This window comes from Ambystoma mexicanum, chromosome 11, assembly GCF_040938575.1.
Source record: "Ambystoma mexicanum isolate Mex_15411 chromosome 11, UKY_AmexF1_1, whole genome shotgun sequence".
Taxonomy (NCBI): domain Eukaryota; kingdom Metazoa; phylum Chordata; class Amphibia; order Caudata; family Ambystomatidae; genus Ambystoma; species Ambystoma mexicanum.
The window spans coordinates 1,479,049,954-1,479,074,841 of record NC_090934.1 but is presented as its reverse complement, the minus strand read 5'-3'; the positions used below and the strand labels follow the sequence as shown (position 1 = coordinate 1,479,074,841).

Here is a 24,888-nt window from a genome sequence, read left to right as displayed (position 1 = left end):
TCTGAGTAGCCTTCTTGCTGGCTAGGGCCTTCCGACGGCGTCGGGAACTGACTTGATCTGTTTTCCGGCGCCTTGGGCGTATCTTTAGCCTTGTGTGCGGTTTTCGGCGTTTCACTCGCCGTATTGTCTTTGGCCGTCCTTAGATGCTATGCGCGCGAGGCTTTCGGCGATCATTCTCTCTTGCGAGGGATCGGTCGCTGTCACGCTATGGAGCGTCGAGCCTTTGCTCGTCGAGTCCTTGGTCGTCGAGTCCTTGTTGGAAACGTGAGCGCTCTTGCGATGCGTGTCGCCAGAAATTTTGGTGTTAGCGCCCTTATTTTTAGAGTGCCCAGTCGCCTGTCGCGGAAGCGGTGGCGGGGAGGGCTGACGACCCTTACGGTCGGTGGAAGACGTCAGTGGGCCCGGCGTCCCCGTTGGCGCTCTGGCTGTCTTCGTCTTATGTATGCCTGGGGGTATGTGCTTTGGTGTTTTTCTGTGTGTGTCCTTGTCGCCAGGGTGTTCATCCCCATAAGCTGGGCATGAGCCGGGCTTGTCAGGGCCGGGGACGGACGAGGAGGAGCGTGAACGCTCCTTTGAGAGGTCTACAGCCTCCGTTACGGGGGCCGTGTAGTCACTGTCCTCGTCACACTCGGCGGCAGCGGGCGAGGAGTCAGGCCTAGACATGGCGTAGGCCGCCCACCTTTTGACCCTGCGGTCCTTTAGAGTTTTGGGCTTTAGTAATTTGCAGGCCGCACAGCCGTCCTCCCGGTGATCGAGGGGTAAGCAACGGTTGCACCGTTTATGCTTATCCTTCCAGGTATATTTACCCTTGCAAAGCGGGCAAAACCTAAATGGCGTCCTCTCCATAGCTGAGGGTAATAGGTGTGACTACGACCTCGAAAGAGAGGGAGGGGAAAGAGAAAGAAAAGAATTCTTAAAGAAAAGAAAGAAAGACCACAAAGCCCCACTCTCCCTACTGTGTATGGCCGGCGAGGCCAGGCCACGTGTTCGGCAGCGCCGAAGGATCTCCTCCGCTCGTCCTTCCGTCGAAGATCTTGCTCGGCGGAGAAACAGCTCTGCGTCGAGGGAGGGATCTATCGTTATTGGTATTAATAACAAACGACCAAAGGTCGAAGAAACTATTTGGCAATGGCTCTCGAGGAGCTCCGCATAAAGGCGACCAGTAGCTGGGCGGAAAAAAACAATCTGAGGGACCTCGACGCGTGAGGTATTGTGGGTACAACGCACGTCACTATAGGGATAGTGTTGCAGACACGCCTTGTCGACGTCCCCTTTTCGACTACGAAAAACAAAATGCAATACTCCGCAGTGACCACTGGATGTCGGACCTATGCACAGCATGTGATTCTAAGCAGATTAACAAACATCAGAAATTTCAATACTTTTTGTTAGTTTAGAAAGACTTCAACTTTTTTCCATGACATTAACCAAAGCAGTAGGTACCTTGTGGTTTTAATTTTAAAAAACACGCTAATTATACCAGAGCAGCAGGACAGATGCAGAGTGGCAACCTTCGGGCTGGCGAGGATGTATGACCCCAACCAGAAAAGTCGCAGACCCAGGTTTGAAAGCCAGAGGCATAGAGGTAGATAGCAAAAATAGAGCCAAGCCACACTGCAGTGCCGTGGGTAGGGCAGCTTGGAGAAAATCTGCAGCAAAGCTCTAAGACGACGGGACCAGTGATGGATTGGAAGTCTGAAGAATCCACAGAAGGAGAAAAAGCATAGGAAGAAGTCAAAGAGGCCCAGGTGTTGCGGGTACAGAGGTCTTGCTTGGTGTCAGGTTTCAGTTTGGTCACGGTGCTGGTTCATGCTGCCGGCACTGCAAGCAGAGCCCCTGGATGGCCGAGTGAAGAAGATACACCACATGACATTGAAAGGAAGCGGGTGGTCCCACTAGAAGAAGCAACTGCAGAGGCCCAAGCCAGGATATCCCATTATCGAGCAGCCATCGGTGAACAGTCGCTCTTCAGCAAGGCTCTTACTTATGCTCCAGTGTATTCCATGATCCAGGAATCTCTAGGAGTGGCACGCAGGGCTACAAGACAGAAGGGTTAAGCTGTCCTTGCTGGATCAAGGAGGAAGAGCCTTAAGCAAAATTCCCTTGTACCGAAAGGAAGTTGGTTCCCCCGTCGTGGACGGGCGGTTAGCAGTATATCAGGCAATAAGGAGCATAAGGGACATTTCATCATCTCCATATCTTGTACACTGTTCCAGGTACCGTTAAACAGCGTGGGGTACTGATTGGAGGGCTATTCCAGCCCTCCAGTCAGCATTCATAGAGTATTCTGAGCTTCTGCGGGCATCCAATCAGGCAAGCCCATCCAAATTTGACATTCACGAGAATACAGGAGGAGATATTAATGTAGGTGTCTAGAAGAGCCTCACCTGGTAAAAAGTGGATTCCATTCTAGCACAGAAGCCTTTGTGAGTGGAGTCAGAGCTCACACACACATAGACAGACCTGCCAAAATGACCTGCGCGTGATAAAAATAGAACCATAAGAGCCAAAGGAAATGCTCATTGCCAGGGAGGAAGAGGCCACCAGTACGGCAAAACACCGACACTGCAGTGCAACCAAAATAAAAATACACAGCTACCACCAGTGTACACTAAGGCACACTGTTTGGGTAAGGAAACTGACTCAAAGACAAAATGGGGTACTCTGCGAGTACCCCTGCCTGCGTAGCCATACGGGCAACCAGTGGCAGAACAGTCCTTAGGAAAAAACCTCAATGTTTGCAAAAACAAATCACGGTAAGCAAAGGTTTAGGGAACAGCTCAGTTGGCGCAAAGGGGAATGTCGAACGTGGCAGAATGTCACCAGCTCACATTTCTACACAGCCCGAATGGATGAGCCACATTTGGGCTCAATGGATCACCAACACACACTGGATTAAGCAGGATTACATGGACAGCCAGCGGAGCTTGTGGTCATCACATTCTGTCCACGCAGCTATGGGCTACACCCCAGCAAACTGTATACAGATGTGTTCAGGTGGTGCATTTCCTAATTAACGATGCTACAGATACGATTTCCTTCTCATGGTTGAAAACTAATTCCAAGTGCCCACCTTCTGCTGAACACGCACTCCAAGGCTTCGCAGAGCTTCCTGGAAGGCTTTGTTTTTGGGTTCCAGAAGAAGACATCTCTGGAGATCGACGATAGCTTGGTCAAGCCGTTCCAGCTTTTCTAATGCCTGACTGCGTCGAAACAAAGCCTTTACATCTCCACCATCCGCATCGATCGCTGTAGTGATACAGGACAAATGCACAAACAGCACATCAGATTTGTGAACAATCAGCTTTTAAAATATTATATAACTGGCAAAACCATTGCGGAGAAGGGGTTTAGGAACATATATCTCCAACAAATCCACAATGGCGTGCACTTAAAAACAAACAGTAGCTACATCTGTAATGGATGGTGGCAGTGAAGAATCAGGGCCAATAGCTGCCCTGTCTTTGATAATTCTGCAAACGAGTAAGAATGCTGAAAATATCAAACAAGATGCTATGTAAATCTGTATATTGCTAGCACGACTACTTTAAACAAAGGCAACCAATTTGAAAAGTGTGTAAGTGTAAACTGTATTATTCTTGTGATCAAGATTACAAAAGAGAAATAGAAAGCAGGCCGTATGAGCTATGTTTTTCTGATATATGGCTTTAGCGCGGTTTAGCAACTGGAGCGACTGCTGCCTTCATCTGCGTGATTGTTAAGAACACTCCAGGGTTCAGAGGGTTAATACAGGAAACACAAGACACTAAAAGGTTTTCAAGGCATGTATGCTTTCAACCTGCTGCATCATCCTTGTTGGGGTTAATGTTGTCCAGTTTACAGTTGTATTATCGCCGCTTTCCTAATGTTTGCAAGTTATTTCGATGGTGTCTAAAAACCAACACGTGTCATCTAATCAAAGAGCTGCATCTTAGTGATCATTGCGAGTGGATTTTTCATACACAGACAAAGTAGCCAGTTGTGGGTGTTTCAGTCTTTGTGTGGAATTGTTTTAGAATAACAGTTTATTAGGATTACTCATAAGTGTGAGGTGGCTGTCGGTATCAGGACTGTAGCTTTGCTGCAGCTCCACATTTAGGTGTGTACCTGCCATTCGTACAGATGTTATGTTTTTGAGTCGTTCTGCAAAGTCAAGAGTTAAACCTACACTGCTGGACATCTATGTACGTGTCGGCATTGCACAGAGAGCAGACTTGCACCCAGACTGCAGCTCCTTCTCAAACAAACTTTCAAACAGATGTACCTTTCGTGGCATCAGCCTCAGCCTTTGCATAATTCCCCTGTAAAAAAAGAAAAACATTATTGTCTAAAGAGATGTTGTTGGTGAGGAGTCCTACATTTCTAGACAGTTGACATCAGGTAGAGCAAGACATGCTTCTGTGTCCCCTCCCTCCTCTCCACAATTCAGTCAACTTCCCATCAAGAGGATTCAAGCCATAAAAGCAAGCGTCCTTTCAGAATCCATACTTACACCTTTCCGTTAATAAATACAACATATGCATGTACAACATTATAAAAACAATACAAAGGAAAATATTGCATCCCCCTAAAAAGCGCGTACAATGATTAGCCCGCCAAGGAACCGAGGAATGCAAACAAATATTGCCATAGTCCCAGGGAGACAGTTCCTTTTGCTCCATCTTCCCTGAAGGCTTTTGTGTAGAAAGACCAACCTAATAGAAGCTGTCAAACTGTAGAAGTAGCACCAACTTTCTGAATTCATAAGGAAGTACACTGTATCTCTGGACTGCCTCCAGCATCCGCACCCCAGTGCCTTACATATGGACCCCAGCCAGCCTGTCAAATCTTGGCAATGTGGACAGCAGAGGAGAAAAAGGAGTCCGGTTTTCTTGTCTATGCAACAAACAGGGGCAGGGATCAGAGAGCGATTGGCTGGGCCTCCACTTTGGTTTGTTGCATGCACTCAATGTTACTCGGGTGAGAACGACCGTGTGGTTTGGCCACCAAGTCAAGATATTCAAGGCAGTCGGCTCCATTCATGCTACTCAAATAACTTCTCACGCTTCTGTGATTCAGACCTGCACGAACTTTCCTTTTCTTGCACTGTAGACTTGCTGACAGCTATTTGATGGACTGTTTGCAGGATGCCACAAGATGGATTCACTCCAGCGAGAGACGCTCCCCCCGCATGTGTTTGGGGGGCTCCATATGAATGAGCTGCAATGTGCTCTGCCTGGTACTGTAGCCCCTGGAGATAAGCAAGGATGGAATGCGCTGCGTCCCCACTACTCAACTGATCAGACTATTGGCTAGACTGTACAACGCCTCCTATTCACAGGAGCTTAGGGTGGCGGAACCCAAATGAAACATCCCCAATGAAAATGTGGCACCGGGCAGATGAAAGCGGTGCCTAGTCATGAGGACTACAATCCACATTTCTTTGCGGAAACCATTTGACAACTTAATATAGGACTGCTCATTGAATGAGAGGAAAACCGGACTACACAAGGTAAGCTGGTCCAATAAATCAAAAAAGGATAGTACAGGGGCAACGTGCTGGTCTTGGAAACAAGACCACGCAGAGCAACCGAGGTTTGAATCCCGGATCCGTGCTTAGAAACCAAACTCGGGTGTTAAGGGGTTATAAAAAAACAATGAAAACATAAATAAAATAAGGATGGACTATTATCCCATAGGACAGTTCGACTACTTTACTGTATGAACAATCCAAGGCAGAATTATAATGAGGATGTTATAGAATATTTGCTTGTATGCCAAAGAAGTATTTCTCACATGAAAGTGTTATCCATTTTTTTTTAGTAAACTGGGCCCAGGAATATTGTAAGAAATGCATAGAGACGCCTAGGAATTGCATATGAATGACGAGGTTAGTGTTTGCAGAGAGGGAGTTGTATGACAAGGATCCCCATGAACATCCTCCGTTAGATACGCGCTGCATAAAGCGCTACCCAGGGTTACTACTTTGTTGGCCTACAGGGACACGAATGGTGTTCATATCTTGTCTTTAAGGTCTTGATAAAAGACTCGGAGATGAAGACACTATCTTGGTAGGCACTAAAAACAGGAGATCCATCCAATATTAGTCTCACGCTGCACAAACACTTTAGATGCTGGCTTCAACACGCCTAATAACATCTTCAAGAAGAACCAGGGTTAGAATCCAGTGACAGAAATGTTTCAGGGAAAAAAGACTGAAGATTATTTTTCTGAAACTAACCTTCGGTCCCTTCTCCCCTGAACATTTCCGACTTGGCCCCCGCCCCCACCCGCCTACTTAACTTGCGGCGGCACATGCCGCCTCGCTGTGTCTCTGCAATGCCTGGTCCCTTTCACTTCCGCGATAGGGAACCGGTGCTGCAGGGTCCTTTCCTTTACTTATTTATGTTTTGGGATCGGCTGCGGGGGACACCTCCGCAACCCCCGCTCACAACATAGTGAACAAGGGTGCCGGGGACACCCCTGCAGCCCCTGCGGCTCTTAGCACTGAATAGGGGATCTGGTCAAGCTTTTCGGCCAAATCTCCCAATCAGGCTTTTCCTGCTGGCTTTTTGGACATTTCCCTTCAAGAACAGAGGCATGAGGACAGAGAAACGGAGCTCCCAGGATGGAGCGGATGGATTTCGTCTTAAAGCCCAATAAGGTGCATGCTACTTACGTGCTCCCAACTAGACGGCCACAGAGGACTGCTTTCAGCTACATTTCGTATAGGTGATTTGTTAGCAGAGAAGCAGATGCCAAAGTATTAGTAATCAAGGATCTAAACCACTTCCCAACTGGTTAGCTTTCATGAGGATTCTCGTCTTGGGCCCCCTTTGCAGGAAATCGAGAAATTAAGCAGCAGTAGAGTCACGGTGCAAAGCCAATAGGACTGCATAGTCAGCAAAAAGCAGCAACAGAACGGGTCTTGCTGAGCTTCTCGGGCCACCATTACTTGCAATTCTCACAGACAAGGGCCCGAACTACTTCAAACCAAAAGAAATGATAAAAAGAAGCCAGAACGCATTGTTGGCAGTTTCTTTCAACAGTCACTGTCTGGGACAGGACTCAGGAAAGCCTGCCAAGGGTGAACAGGGTTACACCTCTTAGGATCAGCCTGAACTACCCAAGGGAATAGTAGAGAGGCGGTCAGACAGGCTTAGTCTTAAGTATGGAGGAGGGCTGTAGTTAGGTACAAAGACCTCAGAGCATACCTTTGTTCAAGAAAACACTTACACACTTAGAAGTTATATAAATGTAGAGGCACACTGGTGCAATACTGATTTCAGGTAAGTACTAAAGGCAAAACATATATACAGTATAGGATCACTTGCAATACCTTTTCAATGGGAAAAAATGCTTTAGGATAACAAATCACTCAGTAAACCAACCAGAAACATGCATGGAAACTTTCCATAGATCCCTCTCCGCTGCAGGGGCCTCCCTCTGGAACAGCCTTCCTGCCTCCCTGAAACTTGAAGAGAACCATCTCGGGTTCTGGAAGCACCTCAAAAGCTTCCTCTTTGCCTCCGCTTTCTCTCCCCCTCTCCCCTGTTAATATTACTGAAACTGCACTGAATCTGCAACGGGGCCACTCACCTACCCCGGTCTGTGGCCCTGCCACTCTTCCCCTGCACTGCCTACCTGGCAACCCCTGCACTGTGGGACTGTCTCTGTATCCCTACAGCCCCTCTTCCCAGCACTTGTCTGCACTTATCTTGCACTTGCCACCAGCTGGCCCTTATTATTTATCTTGTTCTACTAAACCTGTACTGCACTTCTCTCCCTTTTCCCCTTGCACTTTTCCCTTCCCCCCACCCTGCACTTGCGCGATCTGAATGAGACCTGGCCTAGTAGGATCGTTTGTCCGTCTCCCCTTGCCCCCTTGAAACACTTGTGTATAGGTGCGTTATAAATGCCATATCATATCAAACTCTTAATAACTTTTTATAAATTCCACCCAATCCTGTCTTAACAGTCCAACCCTATCTAGTTTGTGTCTCTCAAAGTTCAGATGGGCCACTGGATCGCCAGGGACTGGAGGTTGGCCAGGAAAAGACGGGAAGCAGCAGAACACAGTGTTCAGAGTACTAGGCTCCAGGAGGGATCCCACAGTGTGGCAGGTAAATAAAGGCGGCTTTTACAAGTTGACTCACAGAGGTTAGAGTGACACCCTGAAAGGGTGCCCCAAGGAACAGTGTCCTAGGGCAGGCAGTTTTACAGCTGAGAGTACAAAGGGTTGTCCCCCAAATGTTACTCTATTAAGACGCATGGGGTCTTAATATAGTGTTTCAGTTTCTTTGGACCACTTGTATTACCATTTCTTTGTACTGATTCTACAGCCGTCTCTCCCTCTTAAGATAAGCCTGGCTGCTCGGTCTACGCTACCCTGAACTCAGGTGGTACAGCCTTATACTAAGAGTAGAGTCCTGTACTGCCTCAGTTGAATGGTTTTACTAAGCCCTTAGTACAGTTTTTCTGAAGTCCAACTAACACCTTCGCCAAGTGTCTATTTTCCAGAGCAAGTAGAGGAAACCAAGGCAGAAAGCAGTAAACCGTGCTGGCAATGGTGCCTCCATCATCCAAGTTGAACGCATGTGGCATTGATGCATTGAGTAGAGCCAAGAGCAATTGTGAATGCTGAGACTGTGTTTCTCCCGTGTGAAAACAGACATGCTAGTGGTGTGGAGCCACTTCAGAGTCTCTGCGTCAGTGAGAGAGAGAAGAGACTAACCAATGGAAAGACATAAGGGCATTAGTGATGGAGAAACAACGATCAGGGGCTTACATCAAAAAGTCTTTTTTTACTTTCAACTATAATCTGACGTCATCCAATTGTTGAAGACATTACAGTAAGCACAAACCCATTACCATCAAACAGACCGGAAATAAAACGCATACATGCATATACATTAAGTTAACAACCATGTTTACCAGCTTGAGGTGGCAGGCTGCCCTATTCCGATGCAGAACTGCTTGATCCACGTTGCTACTGGACAGTCGGATGGCTTTGGTGTAAAGGGACAATGCAGCTTCATAATCCCCACATTTGAAGAGATTGTTCCCTTCCTCCCTCAGGTGTTCTGCACTCATCTTGAATCGAGGAGGAAGAAATGCTAATGGGATACAAATATAAATGCACATTTAGTTAAAGGAAGGGGAAAACTAAAAAAGTCTATTTACCAGTTGGGGGACGTGAGAGAATAAAAATCTGAACATCCACAACACAGCCTTAGTTACTTAATGTTCCAGTCACACGTCTATGTGAGGAGTCAGGAATGAAACTCAGACACATTTAGCCATGTTTTTGGTTAAAGACGTTTATTGAAAATAAAAGGGAGGTTGGGAAAAGGCCTCTCTGACACTGCTCTAAGAGGAGTTCCCTACCTAAAACGAAATCCAAGTATCTGTCTGTCAGGATGTCAAAATCAAACTGTCCTTGTGTCCAAAGGTTCTATTTGGACCCTCACACTATAACCTAAACTATAAGGTGAAAAGTTAAATGTCTTTAACCATAGTTGCTTGAAAAAGAGATGGACAAATGAAGAATAAATGGTTCTAACTCAAAGGTTCTCCAAGGATAAAGAGTCTTAGCTCCCCTGGATTCCTCTGTATTACAGACAATTCTTCATACAATAGTTCCTTGTGTCTTTCTTGGCCCACAATAGCACTGTCATAAATAAAGTGTTTTAGCGTTGTAATTCTGTTTCTATCAGAATTCCTGGTTTACTGTTCTACCAGAACTTTGCTCTTTCTTGTCTGATCAACACAGTTCTTTTTTTTTGTTATCAATATCTTTTTATTGAAACATCGATCAAACATAGAATTCATTGCATAACACTGCAAAGATGCAACATTAATAATTTCTCTTAATCAACGCATCGAAATTTCATTTTAACACAATTGTCATTAATCTGTTGTACATAAATTCATCAACATGCTCAGGAAGAAAACTCAACTTCACATCCTATAACGCTACAGAGAGAAAAGAAGGGAGGAGAGAGGAAAGGAAGAGGAGAAAAAAAAACACCACATCTATCAACATTTTGTGATATTGCCCTCTAAGGGGGCGTATTGCACCTAAGTCCAGATTTCTGTGTGTGAGGTGCACCATCCGTGCACAAAGCCTGTAATGGTTGAAGGAGGTACTTGACCAGTCTAGGCTGGAAAAAACATGTGTTCCTTTTCTGCTACGTGTTCCAGGAATGGTCCCCAGATGCGGGAACATTTGGATGTCTGGCCTTCCATCGTGGCCGTTAGTTTTCCCATACCGAGGAATTCCCAAACCTTCACCCACCAGTAAGCTATAGGAGGACCCTCCACCTCTTTCCAAAAGCGGGCCGGTGTGAGGCGAGCTGCCATAAGTAGTTGAGTAATCAGGCTAGCTCTGGGACCTGACCTCGGGTACAACCCATCATCGGGTGCAACACCCAGCAGCTTTATCAGCGGATCCATGAGCAGTAAGGTCACGCATATGTCTTTGATCTTTGATCCGATTTCCAGCCCATAGGATTGAATGATGGGGCAATGCCACCACAGGTGACCCTGATCTCCCCACACCCCACAACCATGCCAGCATGAGTCAGGGTAATCTGGATTCATCGCATGTAGTTTTTGCGGTGAGAGATACCATCGGAACCGATTTTAAGCGTGCATTCCCTAACTGTCGTGCGCCTAGATGATCTATGAGCTCTGTCCCAGATCCTCTGTCAGGATTCTTGGGACACTTCGATCCCCAGCTCCCTTTCCCATACTAACATAGAAGGGAGTTTCTCATCTTACGGGACATTTTCCAGGAGGCGATAGCAGGTAGCTATCCTGCGGGTGTCCTGCCCTACCAACGCCGTTATTTCTAAGCCTGTCGGGGGCCTAGTGGCTGTCTTTTTTGTATTCGGATTAGTTATCCAATGACGAAGCTGTATGCATCTAAATCTCGCAGTTTCCGGGAGATTAAATTTCTCTTTGCATTGGGTAAAAGTCAGGGGCACGTTGTCTGCATAAAGCTCTTGTAGTCTCAGGGTGTCCTCCTTTGACCAGAGCTGGTATGAGTTGAGCTGAAGCCCAGGAGTGAAGGCTGGGTTCTGCATAACCAGGGAAAGCGGGCCCAGACCTGAAGGGATCCCTCTTTGTGCACAGCATTTATCCCAACACCGGAGAGTAGTTACTGTGGCTAGGAGGAGAGATCCCCGAGAAATGCGTGCCTCCCACGGGAGGAAGGGCAGGTGACAGAGAGGGGCTCAAGAAGAGTCCTGTTCAATGTCCTGCCATTTGGGGGGGGTTCTATTGGATTAGTCCGGCTCAGGATAGCAGCAATCTGCGTTGCTCAATAGTATGTTGGGATAGAGGGGAGCCCCAGGCCTCCCAGCTGCTTACCCAGAGTGAGAAGTTTACGATGAATTCTTGGTGTTTTCCGCTGCCAGACAAAGCAGCCTATTTCTTTTTGTAGGTCAAGTAGGTCTCGTTCTGGGATCAAAATGGGGAGGGACTGAAACGTGTATAAAAGACTAGGGAGCAAGGTCATTTTAATTGCGCTGATGCGTCCGAGCCAGGATATTTCTTGTGAAGCCCACCTCTGTAAGGATTCCTTTGAGTCTTTGAGTAAGGTAGGGATATTGGCCTTCAATAGGCCTGAAGAAGCAGGGGTCAGGTGCACTCCGAGGTACATAATCTTTGTATTCTTCCAGCTAAGGGAGTAAGCATTCTGCAAGACGTTCAGAGTGTCCGGGGCTTCTGACAGATTCAAGCCTGACGATTTAGCCATGTTTATCGTAAAACCCGAGACCACTGCAAACCGGGCAAGCAGGCCCATAAGCGGGGGAACCGAGGTTCGGGCCTCTTTCAGGAAACAGCACATCATCTGCGTATAGCACAACTTTATGGCACTGTCCTCCCACTTCAAACCCCTGAATCCTCGGGTGCAGACAGATTCACTGAGCTATAGGTTCCATTGCGAATGCAAAAACTAATGGGGATAGGGGGCATCCTTGTCTAGTTCCCTTGCCCAAGGCTCACTGGGGTGTCCATTGTGAGTTGGAAATTCGACAGGATCAATCTACACAATTTCGGGCCAAAACCAAAGCCCTTTAACACCAAGTACATATAGTCCCAAGACATGCTGTCAAATGCCCTATGAGCGTCTAATGATAGCAATGAGACGGGACCTGGGGTAGCGGGGGCAAGAGCTATCAGGTCTATTGCTCTGTGAATGTTGTCATGAGCAGAACGGCCTTGGATAAACCCAGTCTGATCTCTTTTTATTATTGTTGGTAAAACCACCCCAGGCCGCCATGCTATAACCCTGCTGAACAATTTTGCATCAGTATTAAGTAGAGCTATAGGTCGATAGGACGTATGGTTTATAGTGAAAATGTCCACTGCAAAAATGTTGAAAAAAATGTGTTTTTAAAAAACTAGCTAAACCCAAAAACATACAAATTAAAAAAAGTTTTTTTGACATTTTTGCATTCGACTTTTTTTTTCCCTCGATATTATAACTGGATACCAGGACGTACACTCTGTCGGGTCCTTCCCCGAAAGTGTAGAGGATTCTGCCATTGTGTAACAGAGCCTGTTTCCCATAGGAAGTTAAACAGCTTTGTGAGGTGGGGTGTGAGCTCAGTGCAAAAGGTCTTATAAAACTTGTTTGTAAACCCGTCTGGACCTAGAGCCTTACCAAGGGGAAGGGACTTGATTGCTATTTCAACTTATTCTGTGGATATCGGGTCTTCTAAAGGTTCCCGCAGGGCCTGTAAAACTTGTGGGAGGTTTGCTTTTGTTATGAAGTCATTGGAGGTTTGTGGGTCCCCCACAAGTGGGGCTGAGTGTTCCCTGAAGAATTTTTCAATAATTTGAAGCATACCATCTTCAGAGGAGATGCAATTGCCTTCGTCATCTCGTAGGGTGTCTATCCTGTTTTGTTTTGTCTGTTTTTTTAGTTTAGCTGCTAGTAGTTTACTGGCCTTGTTCCCCCTCGTGTGAAAATATTGCTCAGTGAGCATCATGCGATAGGCCGCCTTCCCCATATGGTGTGCCTCAAGCGCCTTCTTGGCCATCCGCAGGCCTCTTAATGAGCGCCGCAAGGCTTTTTCCTTGTGTATCTCCTCTAGTCTACGGGCTTCAATTTCTAGTTGTTCCTGTAGCAAGCTCCTGGCATTCCCCCTCTGTGTCGCTTGCTCTATCAGGTGCCCCCCCAATTACTGCCTTACTTGCATCCCAAATCGTGCCCCAGTTCACATCATCTGTATCATTCTCCCTGTAAATATAGTTCCATGGGCTCTCTTATATGAGCACGGATTAATGGATCTTCTAGTAGGAAATCATTTAATCTCCAGGGGGGTTTCCAGGGTGGGGGGTAGTAGGAAGGGGGACCATTGGTAATCTCACAGGGGAGTGGTCTGAGAGCGCTTCAGGGAGTATTTCTACATCTATCACCGAAGGGATTGGTGAGTCCGAGATAAAGAACATATCCAGCCTTGAAAATCCCCCATGCACCGCTGAGAAGTAAGTATAATTCTGCTCATTCTGATGGCAGTACCGCCACATCTCAATGAGGGAATGTTCCCTCAGCAGTGTGGTAAGAACTCTAAAGTTACTCCTGTCGCTAGCCGTTGGTGGCAGAGTTTTATCCACTAGGGGATTAATTACAGCATTAAAATCTCCGCCCAAAATCACTCCCCCCCCTCTGTGTGATCGAATAAAACCATAGACAATTTAACCAAAAATACATCTTGCTTAGTGTTTGGAGCATATATAGACACCAACGTAATTTTGCGTCCTTCTAACATGGCAACTACTAGCAAGAACCTTTGCTCCTCGTCCCCATCCACCTCCAGGGTCTTGAGGGGGGTGCCTTTGCGAACCAGGATGGCAACCCTTCGTTTCTTTAGGCCGCTAGAAGCAAAGAACTTTGTGGGTTAGAGCCTATCGTTGAGGCAAAATTCATCAGCCGATCGTAGGTGGGTTTCCTGGAGAAATAGGAACGCTGCATGTAAGGTCCCTTTACATTTCAGGGGGGGATTTAGGCCTTGCACATTAAGAGAGATGCACTTAATACTCTGGGTTGCCATGTCAGGTTCACTCAGGCTTCTACATTATATAGACCCAATGAGAGAGGTCAGAAAAAAGATGCCCCACTAGGCACATCATTGCGGTGCAGGTTATAAGTATTGTGTGGTGAGTGGGATAGTAACTCAAGCCTAATGGCCTCAAATTAAACATAAAATAGCAAACATAAAAAAACAATCAGAAGAAAGTGAGTGAAATAACATTGTTGCAGATTTTGCCAATCTCAATTCCCAAGTCAACTTTAACCAAATGTTAAACATGTCGGGCGCCATCCACTCGGGCGCCCAAGTCTGCCAGGCTGCAGAGACTTCTATTACCCTCAGTCGGCGCTGAGTCAGGTATTCAGGAGCCATAGATTTCTGTAGTACTTTCTGGATTTTAAGTTGAGCTAGCTTGAGGTTCCCAAGTAAGCTCCTCGAGGGAGCTGGCGGGCAATGCCTGGGGCAAAAAAGAGGAAGGAGGTGGTTCTATAAGTCTGAGCCCTCCAGTCCGGTGACACAGGGGCTTCACCTCATGGAGAGCATCAATAGTTAGGCAAAAGCAAACAGGGCGTCCATTTTCCCCTTACTGAAAGTCGTTAGGTCAGATGCAGCTCCAGTCAGGTAGCCACAATGCCTTCTCCCTCTGGTGCAGGTGGGGTCATGGGCTCCCCCCGCTCTTCGGCGGCTTTCATTGTTTCAGATTATTGGTGTGGGTTTACTTCCAGACAATGCCAACCCCGGGGCTTTTTACGCTTATCCTTTGGCGTGGAGTCAAAGGTGGTTCCGTCTGGGTCTCAGGCAAGGGGCCTCGAAGAATCATCATGGGGTGCTTCTGACATTAATCCCTCCGCCTCGTCTTGAGGAGATTACATAGTGCTGATTATGGAGGTCAAAGAGCAGCTTGCATGGGAATCTCCAGCGATAACAGACCTTTTTAGCCCTTAGCCAAGTTGTCACCCTCTGCAGTCGACGTCTGTTCGCTAGGGTGTACGGAGCGAGGTCCTGAAAAAGCTGTATCTTCGCTCCCCGGAATTGTATTGAGTCTGAGTTCCTGGCTGCCAGCATGATCTCCTCCTTCTGGCAGAAGAAGTGCACACGAGTAAGAACGTCCGGCAGTAGATTCCTTTTAAGCTGGGCTGGAGAGTATACCCGGTGAGTTCTGTCTAGCTTCAGATTTTCAGCTGGTGAAAGGTCCAGGAGGAATCTGAATAATGCTTCAACAAATTCGGGCAGGTCCTAAGACTTGACGGGGAATGCCACAAAGGTGCACATTATTTCTCCTCAATCTGTTTTCAAGGTCCGCCTGTTTTGCCCAGATGTCTTCCAGACGCTCTTCAATGATCTTCACCCTTTCTGTGAGGACCTCACTATTGTGCGTATGTTCACAGGTTGTTTTCCAGCTCGTTGACTCTGGTCTCCAAACCCCCTAGATGTGATGTTAAGTCTGCAAGGGATTGGGCAAGCGAGTCCTTAAAGATTTTAATTTCCTTTTTGATTTCTTGGGTGATGTCTTGTTTGAAGGACCTTAGCATTCCCTACAAATCCTCTCTGGAAAGGGCCACGTTTGGATCCTGCATTAGAGATGGGGCTGGGTGGACATCTGCTGTGATTATATGTGTGCAGGACGGGGTTACAGACTGCGGCATCAGGAAGGCCTGTATACCGCGTACTTTCTTCTTTCCAGCCGCTTTAGGCATCGCCAATGGGTCCAGTGTGGGTCAGAAGAGTGATCAGCCAGCGTGGAGGTTGATGTTTAAGCAGCAAAGGCAAGCAGGGACCTCTCCCATATGTGCTGGTCTTAGGTCTTCAACTGGCCCGCGAAGGCAGTGGGGAGCTTTCCTGCAATTTTATACGCAAGTCTTAATCTTGCTACGCAGGCATTTCCCCCTGCGCCGCTTGCACTGTCTATATCAAGACCACAGAGGGACATGGGCTTCTCAGCATGGGCCCCCAGGAGCCCGCCAACACCCACCTGCCAGCCGCCGTCCGGGCACCAGGGATTTTGTTCACCATGCGCTGGAGCTCAGCTCAGATCCACTCGGATCTCCAGCGGGAGCCCCGCTCCCAGCGGGTGACGGGCAGGGAAAGTCAGGGCACAGACCTCCTGTACGCCCCGGCGCCCCAGCTCCAATACGGGTGACAGGGAGGGTCCGTGTGCTGTAATTCCGGGGAACGTTGTCGGGTGGTGGGTGCACCAGGCTCGGCTGTGTCGGGCGTCCCGCCCAGACCTCCGCTCTGCTTCTCCCCCTCAGCCCCTGGGACGCTCCACACCATGCGAGCCCCGGAGGCCCCCACAGAGCCCCAATGGGGGGGTGCCAGGGCACACTCTCCCGCACCGCACAGCCGATGGGTCAGTGCGACGAGGTCGCAATGTCAGTGAAGTGCGGCCGGCAGCACTATGTTACAAACGGGCGCTCCTGTTGGCGAGCGCCACCATTTACTCCTCAGTCCACACCGTGCTGCTTCCACAGGATAATTCCGAGTTCGGGGTGTTTCGCCCCCAAACCTCCGTTTGCCATTGCCATTCCGTCAGCCTCGCCCTGGGGGTGAAAATCGGGCGAAAAGTCCCACTTTAGATCATCAAAAGTTCTAGACCTGGGCGCCTTAACATGGAGCTCACGGCAGACACAGCCGCATGGCGTGTCGCCTAGCCACGCCCCGATCAACACAGTTCTATTATTCCTTCTTATAATTTCTTGTAGTCATACACTTGCAATTGCCTGGTATACTCTCCTGCCAGGGTTTCTTGTATTCACTCACTTGCACTTGCCTGGTATACTCTCCTGCCAGGACTGTTTGTATTCACACACACTGGTGATTGCTTGTGTACCCTCCTGCCATGGCTTCATGTATTCACACGATGTTTCTCTCGACTTCCACAGTTGCACTTTCCTTTGCTGTATAATATATCCTCTTGCTATATTATCTGATTCCGGTTCCCCATGTTTTTGCATTCCATACATTCACATACTGATAGGGTTCATTTTTGAAATTCACTTTCGCTTCACAATGAGTCTCTTTGTTTTCTCTCTTTCTTCCATTCGGTTTACTATTATTCTTGTTCGGCGTGCTCGCCGATATGGCCAGGATCCCCACTATTGTTGAGTTGACTCACTGACTCTTGCTGGCATTTTCAGGCTTAGATCGCGGTCAACCGGCAAATGTGCACCGCCTGCTTTCTTCTTGTGACTGCGTTCTACTCATTGCGCTGTCTCTCGTGGCTTTGCTCAAGCACGCCTGCTTCGCTTCTGGGAGGTAATATACTGCTTTCCATGGTCACGAACACCCAGGAGTCTTCCTCCAGCTCCTGGCATTTTTGCAGCGCGTCCCGACCTTAAAGCGTATCCCTTCTTCTGGAATGGTGAGCCGCGCTGCTCCACTGCACTAGTCTATGCTTCTCCGAATCTCGAGCCTCGCAGAGAGGTGAAACGTCTTCTCAACAACAGCAGCAATCTACCACTTTCCTTCCATCCTTTAAATTGGCTGGGCACAGTGAGCTGTTCCCTAGATTTCTACACTTTTAGTACCTGGTTGTGGCAACAATCAAGTCTGCGCACAACCATCAAGCTTGTGTGTACCCCATTTCATATTAATCATGTACAATATGCAGGCATGATGAGGCAGCCAGCCTCATCACCCATATCCAATACCATCTCTACAATATCCACAGAATTCCGTAACCCTACTGCACTCCCAAAGAAAGCAGCCATCGTTCTGTTCACAAACCCAGCATTTATCAAATGGCAAGAGTCCCTAGTCATGCATTTTAGCAGAGATGGATGTCCTATATGGGGATGGAGGGGGCACTATCTTCTGCTGAATTAATGAGTCTATCAAAGGGCTGAGAGCACAGTTTCAACCATGATCCAACTGGAAAATCATATTTCCTGACATTTACACATTTACTGACCCACGCTAACCATTGGTCCCCTACCTCGCCCTTGCATCACTCCCCTCATTCATGGGGTTTAGAAATATAGCAGTGCTGTAGGGACAGTGTCTTGTTAACCATAATGTCCAGGCTCTTAAGAAAACCACCCAACAGCAATCACAATATCCTATTCAACAGCGATCGCAGTTTGATGGTCCCACTCCGGTTCTGTTGGACAGAACCATTTGCAACCATCAGTATCACAACTATCCAAGTCCTCCACAACAGCATCTCGTTATACAGTTCCAATGCAGGATTATCCGAGAATGATGTCTCTTTTTGCAGGATAAAAAAAGTCTGGGCTATCTTCCACTAGCCAGCCTATATGAATATTTTTAGTTGAACAGGTGGTGGCACTGAACTATTGGCGATTTTCCTCTCCATGGAGTACAGAAAATCCAGGGCAACCTATCTAACTGAATGCTTCTCAATGTTTTTCCACTTCGACCTCTAATCATGGCCACAATGAACCAATTAAACACCCTTTGGGGAATAAATGCCTTGTGGTGCTTAATTATATCCAGGGGGGGAGGGGCTGCATCCCTTTTCTTCTTATTTTCCCTCTGGACAAAGCATAGAAATCTAGTTACCTTTATGTCAAATTTACTTTTTTTTTTTTTTAGGTACTTAACTCTAAATGAAAGGGGAGCCTCTAAAAATAGGAATTATTTTGATGGCGTTAATCCGCCCTAAAAAGCTACGTTTTAGCTCATTTCAACTCATACAATCCATGTTTATCTCTTCCAAAATCAACTACAGATTCACTAGAGCAGTTGTTTTTGGGTCCCTCATAACACAAAGTTGTTTTAAAAGATATGTCTAAAACTATGCTAGATTCACTGCACACATCAGCTCTGGACTAAAACAACTCTTTCAGAATGTTGGTGACACTGTATACCAGCAATGACAACAATAATTACAAAGAACAAACATAGTAGAAAAAAACCAGCACCGACACAGACGGTTTGCATTTGTGTTTGGAAGTATTTTGAGAATTTAGCAGTCAGGTATGTCCCAGTGGCTACTTTCAGGGGTAGATCCAACCACGGTGCATCTCACTATTGAGACAACCTATCGCGTGCACTGACAGATGCAATAATAGATTAACCCAGTGAACGACCAGCTCAACTATAAGGCAGAAGAAGTCAATATAAACTGCACTTCATGGTAAAAACCTACAATCCATACATACTCAAATACATTGTTTGTTTGTTTTATTAATCTGTAAAGCGCTCCAGACCCGTAGGTAGAAGTGCGCTTAAGGAAGCGGTTACAGGCATGAGATATACATTTGCAAAGTACAGCAGTTTACATAGATTACATGGTGCAGGCAGCAATTACATATAATATAGGCAGGGTGGCGGCCTTAGGGAGGTGAAGGTCTTTGAAGGTGAGGGTAAATGCTATTCTTTATTCAGTAACCAGCCAATAACTTGTTTCCTAAAGATTGGAAAGGACTCAATAGTTTTAATGTTGAAAGGAAGGGTGTTCCGAAGTTGGGAGGCAAGCACTGTGAAACTAGGGCCTCCTGCTCTTTTTAGGGCAGATCTAGGCACTGACAGGCATAAGGAGTTGGATGATCTGGTGGTGGTTTTTAGTGTAAATTTATTGGTGAGGTACGGTGGGTCTAAGTGGTTTAGGGACTTGTAAGTGAGGTAGATGATTTTGAGGTCAATTTTTTGCTGTATGGAATGCCATTTACACGCTTTTCTGGTTGTGGAGATGTGCTCTCGCCTTGGGATGTTAAGTCCTGCGCGTAGGGCATTATTTTTGAGAAACCTGGAGTTTGTTGATTATGGATTGGTTGGCTCCTAGGTACAGGCTATTGCAGTAGTCCAGTTTGGACTGAATGAGGGCTCTGGCAAGAGTGAGGCAGCTGTTGGGGGATAGGAAGGGTCTGCTAGCCCCGATTAGCTTGCCTGTATAGGCAGTGGCTGAGGCGGTTGCGTTGATTTGTTTAGAGAGGTTGGTGTTGGCATCTAGGTGGAAGCCTAGGGTTTTCACACTCTTAACAATGGGGATGGTATTACCATCTATGATAATGTTGTTGTAGCAAGGACTGCGTTTTGACAGGTTGTTGGGAGAGCCGACTAGAAGAAGGTCCGTCTTCTCATCATTCAGGCATAGGCCGTGGGTGGCCATCCATGCCTGAATGATGGAGAAGATTTCGTTAATCCGGGTGATGTCCGCATTGTAGTTGCCCGAGATGGTGAGGAGGATCTGGGTGTCACCTGCATAGTGTAGGTGACACCCAGACGGTCTAATTTGTCGAATAGTGGCTTTGTAAATATATTATACAAAGTGGGGGAGACACAGGAGCCTTGTGGAACTCTGCATGTGATGGGGATAGGGTCCGCTGCTGCTGTTGTGGAGAAGACTTGCATGGTTCTGTTCGCCAGGAAGGATTGTATCCATGAGGAGGTAGAGGAGGAGAAGTGGGCTGCGCTAGAGAGGTGGCTGCCAAGGATTTCGTGGTCGACTAAATCGAAAGCCGCTGAGAGGTCTAAGAGGAGAAGGATTGCGGCATTACCTTTGTCTTTGATTTCATCAATCTGGCTTTTGAGGTCAACCAGAGCGGTTTCTGTTCCATGTTGAGGTCTGAAGCCAGATTGACGTATGCCTAGCAGTTGGTTCGATTCTAGGTACTCCTGAATCTGGATGTAGACGACTCTGTCCAGAATTTTCAGCAGGAAAGGGACAGTGGTGATGGGTCTATAATTAGTTGGTATGGTTGGGTCTAGTGATTGTTTTTTTAAGAGGGAGGATCCAGGATTGTTTTAGGTTGCTGGGGACAGAGTTATTAGTGAATGAGAGGTTAATTAGCTTGGTGGTAAAAGGGGAGAGATCTCTGGCTGCGTCTTTTATTATCTGGGCAGGACAGCTGTCCCCTTTAAAGTTAGGTTTTAAAGAGGTGATGATTTTTTGGACTTCTAAGATAGTTACTTTTTTAAAGGAGAAGCCTATATTATCTTTGATAGGCGTTGGTGAGTTAAGAGTTGGGTTAGTGGTCTTGTTGCTGAAGAGTTGTTGACGTTTGTCCTCAATTTTAGTTTGAAGTCCTGTGATTTTGTTGTTGAGGGCGTTGTGCATGCTGGTGCACCAGGGCTTATTATTGTCTGGACAAGCCTAGTGTTTGCATCACTGATCAAATGAGTTTGCCTACATGTTTGCAGGGTGTCTTGCATACAGGGTTCAAAATGGGAAGTCTGTAACTACTAGCCACACAAAAAATGTACTTGCCCCCATTTGGGAACTAAGGGCTGGCATGACAAGATACTGAAAGTGACTGCACACCAAAACCTGAACACTAATATATAGGTGCACCTCTACACCCACAACCATGAAAGTTGGTAAAGCCAGCAGCATTGGCAGTTGCTGCTAGCCACTGTAACTGTTCCATATGCTTTCCTATTTATCACATCAGTAGTAAGCTGTGAAGATAGCTCAGCAAGGTAATCGCACGCATCAATCATGGAGCCAGCCTGCATGTCACATGTAAGAGCTGACTCAGCCGTTCATTCGCCAGAGGCTGGTCATTTGAGCACAAATAAATTGCCTAACAATAACAACTATAACTAAAGTGCTTAGAAGCAGGATCAATTTACTTGAAGCGCTATATGATGCATCATATGCAAGCTTTACTCTACTGTGGGAGCATTCCTGATTTTCACAACGGCTTAAACAATGCATGTTGTGTATTTGAACAAGAATGTTTGTGTGTGAAAAGTGATTGCTTAGTACAGTTTGTGCACATTGATTAAAAACCAGTGAGAATGGGCAGGGGCACAACGAACACACATTGTATATCTGACAAACATGTCTGGGGTAAGGGTTGTATGACTGAATCACTAAATGCCTAATGCACAACTTGGTTTTGTGCTAGTTTCCTTTTTATTTAATTTACAAATGTCACCTGAACGATAAAGCTTTTATAAACTCAACTATACATATACACAATGTTCGGACAGAAAAGGCTTTGAGTGTTAAAAGGTGTCTGAATGCAAATTATTTAAATCAGACTAATTTGAGCCTGCTAAATTTTGATCACCATTGGGATCTCTTCTCGACAAGGGAACTGAAAGACAGATCAGGGCAGAGCGGGGCCTTGGGCAGAAAGGCTACCTGGGTGGCTACTGTCTGTGTTCTGCTAGTGCTGAGATCAGAAAGGTTACCAGCAACAACATCACATGGGCCGGCCTGACACAGGGAAATAAAAAACTTTAAACATGCCACTGCAGTGGCAATCTGCCGCTTTAAGCCCAGCCTAATTGTAATACACCACTGGCTGCCAGCTCACATGCACCCAATTCCTTACTCACCCGACCCTAATTATTACTTGCGAATTGCGAGTGCACATTTTGCATGTATATCAAACGTTACTCACCCAGTAATAGTCTGTCTTTCTTTGCATCTGTTTAGAGCAGGGATCTGCAACCGTTGGCTCTCAAGATGTTTTGTACTAGAAATGGCATCAGCCTTAGCAAGCATCAATGGTGAGGGATCGCTCCTGTGATACTATTCCTGCCCTATGATGCTCCACACGTCGAGGCTCTGGCAGGGTTTCTTTTTTTTCTGACATACAATCTGTTGCAGTAGCACAGGAAGTATTGGGTGTGAGGTGTCTGTTATTTTACTCCCACGTGGGGTGGAACGGTGGGCACAAGTGACTACAAACAGACAAAAGCCACAGAAAGACACTTACTTGTGTATAGGCACGTTACAAATGCCATATCATATCAACCTACCAGCGCCTTCAGACCATACCAATGGTATATAAGGCGCTATATAAATGCAAAATAACAATATCATACTAGGTAAGTAATGTCTGTTTGCTGAGGCTTTTGAATCCATTTAGACTTGCATGCTAGTGAGCAGTGCCTGAAGCAGATGAAGGGTGAAGAGGAGAAACGGTGGTAAACAATTTATAATTGCTTGGCCCACCTGCGAATCTGCCCATTGCTTATGTACCTACGCAATGTTGTGGGAACGTGTGCAGTGAACTCCATGTGGCAGCCCTGCAATTAGCTGCTAGGCCCTAGGGGAACATGTGTAATGCAAGTTAAGGTTGCCCCAGTACTCCGTGTGGAGCTTTTTGACTGAATGAAAGAATTGTGTTTGCTAGTTTATAGCATCCCTCAATGCATCACGCAATCCACTCTGCAAAGGTAGATTTGATGAATGGATACAGGCCTCCAGACAAGGGTCGTACCAGGCCTTTTACACACTCAAATATTGCAAGTATGACACCTTTTATTTTTCTGTGCGTTTATTTACGCAGTAGTTGCGAGCACAAGGCAGTGCTAGGGTCAGTTCACTTGATCTGCCCGGATGAAATTGCACACCGAGGAGAAGCAGTCTGAAAACAAGACATTTGCTCCCTGATCTGTGTGCATTTAGACTTTCAGAAAGAAACAGCGTACAGTGCGAAAATAAAAGGTTTCTTTTCTTCAATGTCTGCTGTGTTTTGTGTCTGCAGATATGAAGAGGAGCATGTTATGGTTCTATCAGTAATAAGATGGAAAACTTAGTTACCATTGGGAAGGATCCTTTGTAACAAACAGATGAGTGAATACATGGTTGCATTACACAGGTATTTTTCGAAGTTCCTGCGTTGTGTGCATTTATAATCAAGATGCATATATGTGGTGTGTTCATTCATATTAATGTGTAGATGGTTTTCTACACATTTAATATATCGTTTGAGCCAGACATCTTTGCTACACAACAGTTTTATTGGCAATTTGTTCTATTCATTTTCAAGTTTAGTCATGTTTTGATTGGCTATCGCGTACATTTTGACACTTTTGTGTAGGCAAGTCATTTTTACTCTTACAGTTTAATTAGCACTCTGATTATAAAAAGGGTGTAAATTACTTGCGCCTCAAAACCATACATGAGGCACGGATGAGTATGGAATGTCTAGTTAAAAAATCCACTAACCTTAACTTGGAGCCAATGTGGTAAATGGTACCTACTATAATTGGTTAGCGGCAGGAAGTCCCTGGATTGTTATTACACCATTCGCAGGGATCACAGTATCGTTCAAGCTTCAAGACTACAATTCTAACATTTAAAATCTGACACTCCATCCAGTGCAAGCACTATACATAACACAAAAAATTAAATAGTTTCATTTGTAACTGAAATAGAAACTAAGCAAGACATGTCCCTGCAGAGGTAATCCAGATAGGTATTTAACTTTATGTAGTGGTTCATTCTGAGTTCCTTCAACTTCTAAACACTGCAATTATTATTGCTTTAGTCGATAACTAACCGACTTCTGAAGGATGCAAGGCTAATTGTCCAGCAAACATTTAACCATGGGATTCTGTGCATGCAAAGGAAGCTCAGAATGTTTGTGCACATCTGTGCCTTTGGTAAGAGGGTGTTACTTCACTCTGTTGTATCTGTTATTTGCGAGAGAACCCTTTTCTGTCACAATATGGGCTCTGACACATGAGAATCGTAGCCATACATTCAGCTTTTGCACGTGTCAGCTGGATGTCCCATACTTTGTACTCTCTTGCGAAGGAGAAAACTCATTTTGACTCCCTTGAAATTGCATTTACACTCCAAGTTTAAATATAGGGAGTGAAATACTCCCACCTCAAAATCTTATTGTGACACCTTCCCAACCTGTTGCGAGAGACACATAAAACAAAGTATTTTTTTGCAGCGACTTTGCTCTGTCCAAAAAAAAAACATGGATGCTCTGCACCTGTTACGTGAAAGTTGGATCCTTTCATCCATTGTAAGAGGGCTCTTGGAAAATGCCTGGGGCTTAATGGATTGATTGACATGAAACTTTGAAATACATTTTCATGAAAAACGTGGATGTGTCCCAGGTAAAACCTTGGCGTTGTGGATTGCTACAAAATCATCTACTGGCAGAGCTGGGGTTCCATGGCTCTTGTAATTGACATAATGGTTACT

At 46.2% G+C, this 24,888-nt stretch overlaps 1 protein-coding gene across 1 annotated transcript in view; it reads right to left on the bottom strand.

The window, feature by feature from the left end:
• UNC45A (unc-45 myosin chaperone A) overlaps positions 1 to 24,888 on the bottom strand; it is a 239,197-nt gene that overhangs the window by 188,656 nt on the left and 25,653 nt on the right. The window contains exons 2-4 of the mRNA XM_069625194.1: positions 8,914 to 9,095; positions 4,265 to 4,301; positions 3,074 to 3,249 (exon numbers count right to left, since the gene is read on the bottom strand). Of these exons, the coding sequence (XP_069481295.1) occupies positions 3,074 to 3,249; positions 4,265 to 4,301; positions 8,914 to 9,072 (372 nt within the window). The 5' untranslated portion in view covers positions 9,073 to 9,095. The remainder of the gene's footprint in view (positions 1 to 3,073; positions 3,250 to 4,264; positions 4,302 to 8,913; positions 9,096 to 24,888) is intronic.